Source organism: Galleria mellonella, unplaced genomic scaffold, assembly GCF_026898425.1.
Source record: "Galleria mellonella isolate WM207_F2 unplaced genomic scaffold, CSIRO_AGI_GalMel_v1 utg172, whole genome shotgun sequence".
Taxonomy (NCBI): domain Eukaryota; kingdom Metazoa; phylum Arthropoda; class Insecta; order Lepidoptera; family Pyralidae; genus Galleria; species Galleria mellonella.
This window is the reverse complement of record NW_026442015.1, coordinates 2,199,684-2,209,992: the sequence shown is the minus strand read 5'-3', so window position 1 is coordinate 2,209,992 and position 10,309 is coordinate 2,199,684. Positions and strand designations below refer to the sequence as shown.

General features: G+C 31.4%; 1 protein-coding gene across 2 annotated transcripts; it reads left to right on the top strand.

Moving 5' to 3' along the window:
• Positions 1-760: 760 nt before the first annotated feature.
• Positions 761-8,415, top strand: LOC113514460 (BLOC-1-related complex subunit 5). 2 transcript variants are annotated; one of them, XM_052893160.1, is made up of 9 exons: positions 761-1,108; positions 1,953-2,146; positions 2,551-2,664; positions 3,007-3,120; positions 4,618-4,787; positions 5,460-5,535; positions 5,744-5,856; positions 7,334-7,468; positions 8,178-8,415. In XM_052893160.1, the coding sequence occupies exons 3-9, from the start codon at positions 2,568-2,570 to the stop codon at positions 8,259-8,261; spliced, it is 789 nt and encodes a 262-aa protein (XP_052749120.1). In that variant the 5' UTR covers positions 761-1,108; positions 1,953-2,146; positions 2,551-2,567; the 3' UTR covers positions 8,262-8,415. The 2 variants fall into 2 exon arrangements, with proteins under 2 accessions (XP_052749120.1, XP_052749119.1); XM_052893159.1 differs by lacking the exon at positions 1,953-2,146 and having other exon boundaries at positions 763-1,108.
• The last annotated feature ends 1,894 nt before the right edge of the window (positions 8,416-10,309 follow it).

Here is a 10,309-nt window from a genome sequence, read left to right as displayed (position 1 = left end):
TTTTTGAGGCGGTGGTCCAATTTACCCCGGGACCGCATAGTTCCTTAAACATGCAACTTTAAAACTAAAATGTAATTTTTTTGTCACAGCCCAATTCTAAGTACCAGTTTGAACTAAATATCCGATATACTTAAGTCAGAATTATTATTAACTTAGTTTATAATACGGATCATTATTAAAACAGAAATTTGCAAAACTACCAAATATTTCAAATATTAGATTAAGAAATAATTTTATGAAAATGGCGTTTAACAAGCAACTCAATTATTACTTAAAAAATTAAGTATTTTATCGTTAAATATTGACAACACTGGAATCGCTGTATTTACCAGTGTCATCGGTATACGAATCCGAATAATTTTTTATTCAAATAATTAGTAATAATGAATTTTATAATTCGATTATTACATTAGCAATATACTGGTATCCGTTTGCTAATTAGTAATTTGATTAAAACCACTAATGAAAAATATGTCTTTCTCCTCTATCCACTACTTTAAGATTAGGTGGAGATGAATAGACGTTAAAAAAAAAGAAGAACTAAAATGTAATTACTACATTACGAATATTACGAATTATTTTAGCGATTAGGAAAAGGAGTGTAATAAATGAATATATTGTGTGAATTACTAATCGGTTGAATAAAACTAGTAGTCATGACTTTGAGATATGCATATTCTAATAACTTAAGTGAATTGTTGAATCGATAATTATTAGTCGTATTAGTAAATACGTTATTGTTACTGTCAGTCGATTAATGTCAGTCGATTAATGTCAGTTATTTAATTCCAGTCAACAGTATAAAAATACATCAATTATAAAACTTTATAATTATTATCTACGTTTATTGAAAATTTTCATACCAAGTATTTTCATTTTTTTTCAGTGATTATTTACATACTTACCAGTAATTTAATTAATAAACCTAAATAGATAGTAGCATGTCAAAATAATTTTCTTTTTGTGACCACAGTATTTTAAATTTACATTACATTTACATTAAAGTATAGTATTGTAAGAAATCAAAGCAAATAACACTAAATACTTTATCGTTCGTCTCATTAAATCCACCTAATAAATTATACCTGCAATGTGTATTTCAAAACAGGTAAGTTTTTTATGCTTATGGTCATCTGCACTTTTATGGGTGTAGACTTGTATTGATATTCACTGCTAGGAAATTTAATCATCCATATTTGAGGATACTAAAAAGAAATAAATTATCAGCTATTACTATTTTTCTGTTATTTTATAATTAATATTAAATGTATGTTACTCATTCCAAAAAATATAAAATGTCTGGTTTTGTGTCAATCAAATATTAAACATTAATTTTGGAAGTATGTTTTTTATAACATTTCTTAATGTTTGAAGTTGTGTAATGTTTCGGGTATTATCTATGAATGCCTATGATACCATGGAACACAGCGCACAATGCCATTGTTCTTGATATCCTTTTTAAATCATTATTAAATAACAGATCTTGTAATGTAATGTAATGTAAATTGGACTCTCTTTTCCATGCTTAGCCTCTCATTTGGTCCATTGTGCATATGAAATAAATAATCTTAAAAAAAATATTATTATATTAAATATTAATATTTCATTGTAGAATATTTTAAAGAAGTCTCAGTAATAAGTTCATTTCATAAACTGAGCATTCATAGAATAAAATTTATAATATCACAACTACTTAGAATTCAAGGTATTGAAATGCATTCCCTATATAGTGAGTAGTGTTATAGTGGAGTATGGCAGTAAGGATGTCAAATATTTTTTCAAAATTCATTGTATTGTATAAACATGCTAAAACACATCTCAGTATCCAGATGTTTCCATTCGAGAATGATGTAGTACCATATGGGATTATATTTTTTAATTGTAAAGTGTAGAGATGCCTTGCCGTATTGAGTACATAATGTTTTCTGAATACTAGTGTATAACATTTTTAGGCTATAACGTTTTCAATGATTTGGAATTAGATGTTGCTCGAGATGTCGAGATAAAAAATTCAGTTACTTTTTGAGAGGATTTGTTCTGTAATTATTGATCTACATTATTTGATTTGCTGATCATATATCACCCAGAAGGTGATAAAAGTGCACTGATCATAAATTTTTCTAGAGTTGGATATGCTATTCAGATGGTGAGTTTTAAGTAATGTGAAGGTATGCAATAAGTACTAAGAAACAGCTACAATGCTCATATATATTAAAATATACATATGACATATGTGAGAAGATAATTATATGTAGTTGAATTCCTAATGTCCTATTGTCTATATTCTTGAAAAATAGAGATTTCATTATTAAATAATACTGTTCTCATTCTAATTTAAAATTATCAATGCAAAGTGATAATTGTTGACCTAAATTCAAATAATATCTTGGGTACCACGAAATATGCTAAAATGCCAATTCATGAGGGGTACTATGATGTCAGTGTTTGTCTTGGACCTCGTTACTAACAAACTCTTTACCCCCTAATCTTGATGGTTACCTACCACTTCTTTAACTGTACATACTCAAATGTAATTTCTGTTGTTTGCAGGTTACCATTTTCTAGTCATGGGGTCTGAACAATCTTCTGTTCCACCTAAAAAACAAACTCAGAGGGCGCCACCTGTGCGTCGTGGTCATACCATACATGTTACAAATGCGCCAGGTATCTTACTAATATAATAATATACGAGATATTTAAGAAAAATTGAAAAACAATAATTTTTAGACATTTTGTCTACCTGTCTGTACATTTATTCTAGCATTATGCAAAAACTACCACACCAAATTTGACGCAGTCTTCACTTTTGTGTTTTTGAAGGTCTAACTTAAAATCTGGTATATATTTTATTTTGATTTGTCATCTAGAAGTGGTTATTTCATTGGTTTCCTACTTCTGAAATTTATACCCACAAAGTAGTGGGCAAAAGTGGTTGTTCAGTAAGTTGGTTAGACAGATTATAATTTTTAAAGTATCTTAATAGATTGAATAAAATTTATCTTTCAGAAGCATGTAGAAGCACTGATCCAACAGCCAGTGGTAATAATTCACCTGGGGCAAGTGTTTGTTCCGACTCTGAATTACCATACATATCATACACAGTGGATAGACCAATTGGAGGTAAATAATGTTTTTGTATGACATGGAAAAGCAAATAAACAGATGATTTACGTAAAGAAAGGATTTTGTATATATTGAATGCACAGCAGACATAGATTTTTAGATACATAATACAAGACTACATTTCATATTAAAACTAATAGTCACTACTTGACTCCTTACCTTGGTGTTACAAAAGCTATTTATTGACATTAAAATTTCCTACTAAACTCTCTCGAAAGTACCATTGATAGTGTTATAGTTTTTCTTTTTATCAACTGTTTCAAACTTTTTCATGATACATTTTATGTGGATATTTTGCTTACAGTTCATTAAACCCACTGCATCTAATTTTGCTAAAATTGACATATACAAACAATTGCAGTATTTCTTTACTAATATAAACTTATGTCTGCGAAACTACATGGACTTTTAGAATACTGTAATTGTATCTCCTAATGTATGTTGTTCCTGACGACTAGGTGTGATTTCTTTTTATTTTTATTTTCACTATTACATAGCATTTAAATCGAAACAGTCCTATAAGCACAATTGCTTGATGGCAGAAATATGGTTGAGTTAAATGTACTGATACAGATTATGCATAGTAATTACACAAATCTGCATCTGGTAATTAATTGATTATATTGTCTTTGTTGTTTCAATTCCCTTTTACGCATAGCATGCATGAGTCGGCACTCATTTTGGCACTGATAAATAATAATAAGCCTTTATTAAAGAAATAACATAATAAACAATTCAATATAATTAATATTCAATCAGTAACTGTTCTGTCACCCCTCTCTTGTCCAAAGACAAATGCCTCCTCCAGTCTTTCATTCTATTCTGTTTTTGGCTATCCTTATCCAAAGTGCACCTGCTACTGCTTTTAAATCTGCAACCCATCATGTCCATGGTCTTCTATGTCTTCTTGGGCCTGTTCTAGGGTAACAGTCTGTTACAGTTGTTGTCCATTTTGGCACTGATAAAAAAAATATCTCTAATTTTCCTCTATGTTTATTTACCTTGATTCACTTAGCATATTTAATGAATGAAGGAAACCATTGTTTCCGTCAAAGAATGATATAGAGTATAAAGGTTACAATAAATTAAAATGTTACAATATGTACACAAAGGAAATGAATAATTAATTACATAAGAACAAGATAAAGAGGCAACAATGGGCACCTTATCGCTAAATAAGGATCTCTTCCAGGCAATCTTATATTTTTATGTTTATGTATTATGGATTGTTATAAATATATGTATATTTATATAATCTAGTCTTATTTTTATATAAATGATATTTAGTATGTATTTACTGTGACTTGCGCCATCTATTTTTCTCTTTGTACTTATGTACTATTTATGTCAGGATGCCTGTAAGAAATAGCTTTTAGCGAAGAGAACGCCTTTTGTATATGCACATTATGTATAATTACTCCTTGTATACATTTCTTATGTAAGCAATAAAGAGTTATTATAAATTCTCAATATTTATTTGTCATAAAATTACAGATTCACCAAAAACATCGGCTAAGACTCAAAAGTCGGGTGACAACAAAAAATCATTACTTCAAAGGAGACAGTTGAGCTTACAAAATCGTAAGAGCAAACGAGCACGGGATATTGTGGTTGTGAAGCATGCATCAGACACACTGTTGGATGAAGATATAAGGAGGTTACAGGTGTGTAAATGTTTTTGTATCGTGTACTATAAATAAAAATCCTTCTCATCCTTTTGCGGTCAAGTGTAGTATATACCAGAGGGAGACTTTGTACAAAATTCGTTTGCATGGGTACCTCTGTCCCAGTCGTGTTTCAATCGTGAAGCAGTTGTGTTTGCATGTCTGTGTTTCGGTTTGAAGGGTGGGATATAGCGTCAATTTACAGAGTACAGAGGAATAACAGTCGAGTCCTCAGGAATGGCAACGCATGGGGGGTATCATGGGCGAAACGGTATACTCTGTTACGTCCATGGTATTGCTCATGTCTATAGGCGACGGTTACCACTTTCCATCAGGTGGGCCATCAGCTTGTTTGCCATTCTAAGTTGTATAAAAAAAAGTACATATTTATACTTTTAAAATAGAGGAAAGATTTGATTGTTTGTTTGTAATGGTTAAATTCAAAAATTACTAGACGATTTTAACAATTAAAGTACCAATAATTTATGTTATTTTTTTTAATTACGGGTTCCTATGAAAATCACAATAATATAATCCAAAGTATCAAAAAATTGCCCATCAAAGCTTAATGCTATTAAAATACTAATTTATCTATCTACCCGTGTAAACTCGGGGCAGATCGCTAGTTAATACTATAAACGCTATATTTTTACTTAGTTCTGTTTTTACTAGGAAATACCAACATTCTTACCCATCATGAGAGGAACACTTGGATTACCTGGTGCGAGAGATCCTGAAGTGTTAGAAGGTAAAGAACATTGCATTTTTTTATAATAAATATATAATAAAAATATTAAATTACATAATTAATTGTACATATAAGACTTAGTATATTAAATATAATGACAACAACAATTTTTATTGGCTATTTATTTATTCTTTGGCGCTTAGATATGATTTTCGTTAATTTTTAGATTAAAATAAATACATATTATATAAAAAAAACCTTGATTCAGGTCTTGATTATCGACCGTGGGTGCGTCTAACTACAAGACTACAGGCCCACCTCGCGGCCTGCGCTCATCCATTAGCCGCCGAACAAATAAATTTAGCCACTAAAGTCAAGGAGGTAAGATTGATTTTTAGTTCTAATTATAGTGTAGTACTTTATTTATATTTAAAATATATCAATTTATATAGAAGTATAAGAATTAAGTGTATTACTGGCGGTTTTTTTATTGATGGGTGAAAATGGAATGGTAACCCCGCCTGCGCTAACGCGATACGCTGGCGGAGCGCCAGTGAAGGGTGATAGATGAGAATGAAAATAGGCCAGTTAGCCTATTATGATGAATTCAGCAGGAATTAACCATGATAGTTTCCAAGGAGAACCGCGAGGAGGTCGACCTGGTTGGGTATATTGCTAGCAATGGGATTCTCAGTCTCCATTACTAACAATCCCTTTCCTCCCTATTACTGGCGGTTCCTCTGTCCCATTCGTGTTTCAACCGTGAAGCAGTTGTGTTTGCATGGCTGTGTTTCGGTTTGAAGGGTGGGATATGGCGTGAATTTACTGGGTACAGAGGAATAACACCTGAATCCTCAGGAATGGCAACGCATGGGGGGTAACATGGGCGAAACAGTATACTCTGTTATGTCCATGGTACTGCTCATGTCTATAGGCGACAGTTACCACTTTCCATCAGGTGGGCCGTCAGCTTGTTTGCCATTCTAAGTTGTATAAAAAAAAAAAAAAAATCGCCACTCACTTTGGTTATTTTGGAATGGGTTTAGTTTCAGTGTGAAAATAAATTTTACAGATTTTAATGCTCCCGCAGCTCCTCTACCACCTTATGGACATACCAACTTATACCACATACATCACAGAATATACCGTTTACCATACCTGTACTAATCTCTAGTTTACTATACCTCTTATGCATTATTGTATTTAAAAGTTAACCAAAATTAAAATTGTATTCCACACCAAAAAATTGACTTCAGTTGTGGCAAAATCAGTTATTTTAATTTAAAAACTAAACTGTTAAACTGATTTTGATATAATTTCTATGGGACGAATCTGAAAGTATGTCCTTTCTTATAAAACAAAAACTCATGATTGGTTTCCAACTGTCAGAGTTATGAGGTTACAAATAAAAAAAATACAACCGAATTGAGAACTTCCTTTCTTTTTGAAGATCATTTATAATTAATACTTTTCTAAAATATTAGTTTCTTTTGTCATATATTTTTTTAATTAAATATTTGAAAAGAAAGAGACTAAATACTTCAATATAGTTACAAGTATAGTATACGTAAAATGGCTTACATTTATTTTATAAATATTAAAAAATTAAAAAGAAAGAGTATAAATTCTTCATTGTGATCCCAAGTACGAGTGTGGTATGCATAGCAATAAGTGCTGCTTTAATTAATTTATTTTATGGAATGGAGACTTTTTCACCTCTGTTCGTGTTTTTACCAAGAACAGTAACGCGTGCTATATTCTGTTGTTTTAGACGATGGTTACCACTTTCAGTCAGGTGGGCCATCAACTTGTTTGCTATTCCCTATTACGTAAAAATATTAGTTTGTATGCTTTACAGTCGGATACAGAAATATCTCGTTTGTATTCACAAATGGTTGAGAAGCAACGCGCGAACGCACGCCACGCGGAGCGCCTGTCGAGGGTACACGAGGTCGGCAACCAGCTGTCGCGGTGCAACTCTTTGCTCAATCAGGTCAGTAGACGCTATTCGCCAAATACGTATCATTCATATACATTATTTATGTATGCACTTACATTAAAAAGTATGAGTAGTAGGGTAAAAGAGAAAAAAGTAATAATATATTAGAGCAGGTGGGACAAAATAGTACATTACTGCAGCGGCCAGCAACTGAGGTATTGATGGACGAACGTACAAATGTGGGCCGAGGTGTAACCGAGGCACATATGCGTGAGTCCATCAATGCCTAGTTGTGGCCAAGGCTTGTATAGTACTTTTCTCAAACAATGCGCAGAAATCAAAAACACAATATTAGTTTTTAAATTCAATGACGAATAACGAACAATAATAATTTTTCACGCGCCATAATGTTCCCTTGTTTTTTTTTCAATAAACAGCTTTCTATTTGCAAGCCTGTTCGAAATTTAAATAAAAACTTGTATTAGTTACTTCCTTGGTAGCCATGTTTCGAAGTAAAAGTTATTTAACTACAAAATATAAGATGAAAAAAGACATGGTAGGAGTCTGAATAAAATATTTTTTTATTATTTTCACGTTTTGATCTGTATAATTAGTTTTAAGTGAATTTAATTGATTAGAATTAAGTGAACCGCTAAATTTCACATATTTCATGTAATTACGCTTTAAGTATTTGTCTCATTAAATATCATATATATTAAATAACAAAAACAACAAGTTGATAGAAACATTGAAATTGTTTCAGACATTGCAAGATATAGAAGAGCTGAATAGTCTGTTACCACAAGACAAACGTCTCCAGCCATTTATATGGAATGACGAACGTTGAAATGACTTCATCATAGATGATGAGGTTATTGAACATCAACGGCTTACGGCTACTGTCGACTAGCTTTTGTCCGTGGCTTTGCTTTAAAAAACTTGTACTGTCATGTAACTATTATATTTATGTTTACCTTATATTAATACAACACGTTACTTTATTCTTGCCTATTTATTACTGTAGTATTTTTTTTTAATTATAATCAAGTATTATCTATTCTAAGGTGTCATTTCTCTAAACTTATATCTTAACCTAATATTTTTACTCGTAAATTTCTCGAATATACTCTTTTATGGACCATTATATACTAAAATTATATTTTTTTTGGCTTAAATCTATTAGAAATTTAATTTAAATTGGACCTTAGAGTTTTTGCTGTAGTATCAAATGGAAATTTTAATTTTAGAGATAAGGTTAGAAAAATAGAGTCCCAGAATCGAGCTCACTGTTTAAATAACATTAGTAACAAATGGAAAAATTCAATAACTTAATTTGTTATTGATTAGTACCATTATGGGACATTAGCAAACTGTCATTAAGTTCTGTTAAAACTGGTTGTAAATACCAAGTAGCACATAAAATTTGTGCGACTCGGATGCCCTATATGGATAGATACATAGATTAAATATAGATATATGAAGAGTATCTATTTTTTTTATACCACAGGTGGCAAACAAGCATACGGCCCACCTAATGGTAAATGGTTACCGGAGCCTATGAACACCTGCAATATCAGAGGTATTACACGTGCGTGGCTGACCTTGAAAAAACCTCTTTACCTCCCTTTTAGAGAACCCCATGCTGTAGTTTCTTGGGAAAACCTCGGCAGGGAGCTCATTCCACAACCTGAGTGTTCGTGGGAGGAAACATCTCTGAAACCGCGCAGTACGCAACCATTGAGGCTGTAGGATATGAGTATGAACTCCCTGTCGATGGCGAGCCGTACGATGGTAGAAAGTGACTGTTTATTGTTTCCTTCATAAGATTACAATAGTAAACTTATTGTAGATACAAACAATTACAAGAAATGATCGCACTAAGAAAATGGGCGGCCTTATCGCTAAAAGCTCTTCCAGGCAACCTTTACAATGAGAGGAGTAGTTATAAACAGTTTGATTTGAGGTACAAAACTCTGTTCTTTTTTAAATACATATAGAGATATTCATAAGTACAATAATGTGAATAAATAAACATATATTTTAAGTTACTAATACATACTTAAATAAATCCATATAAATATATATATATATATATATATATATATATATATATATATATATATATATATATATATATATATATATATATATATATATATATATATATATATATATATATACATATATACAAATACATAAATATACTATATACATACATATGTAATTACAAAAAGAAAGAGAATTTAAGTATGCTAAACAGACACAAATTACGAATATGACAACTTGCTTAGATAGAAATCCTTAATTTTTATTTTAAAATTTAGTAGGTACTGTATAGTTTGAACAGAAGTTGGTAGGCTATTTCATAATCGAACAGCTTGCACAGTAAACGATTTCTCATAGAAACTTCTGAAATGTACTGGTGTTTAAATCATAAATGTGGTATAACCAAGTATAATATACTCACCTACAGATAGATGGATTTGCAATATAAAGTCAAATAGGATAGAACCGTAGATACTGATTTCTATATATATGATTGGGGTATAATAAAGGCCGACAACGCATATACAACTCCTTTCCTGTTGCAAGTGTTCATGGGCGACGATAGCTGCTTTCCACCAGGTGGACCGTATGCTCGTTTGCCTCATTAACAATAAAAAAAAATTACCTGTTCTTAATGTAGATAAATACATAATATTTACTATTCATGTTTTTTTTTATACAACTTAGAATGGCAAACAAGCTGACGGTCCACCTGATGGTAAGTGGTAACCGTCGCCTATAGACATGAGCAGTACCATGGACATAACAGTGTATACTGTTTCGCCCATGATATCCCCCTATGCGTTGCCATTCCTGAGGACTCAGATGTTATTTCTTTGTACCCTGTAA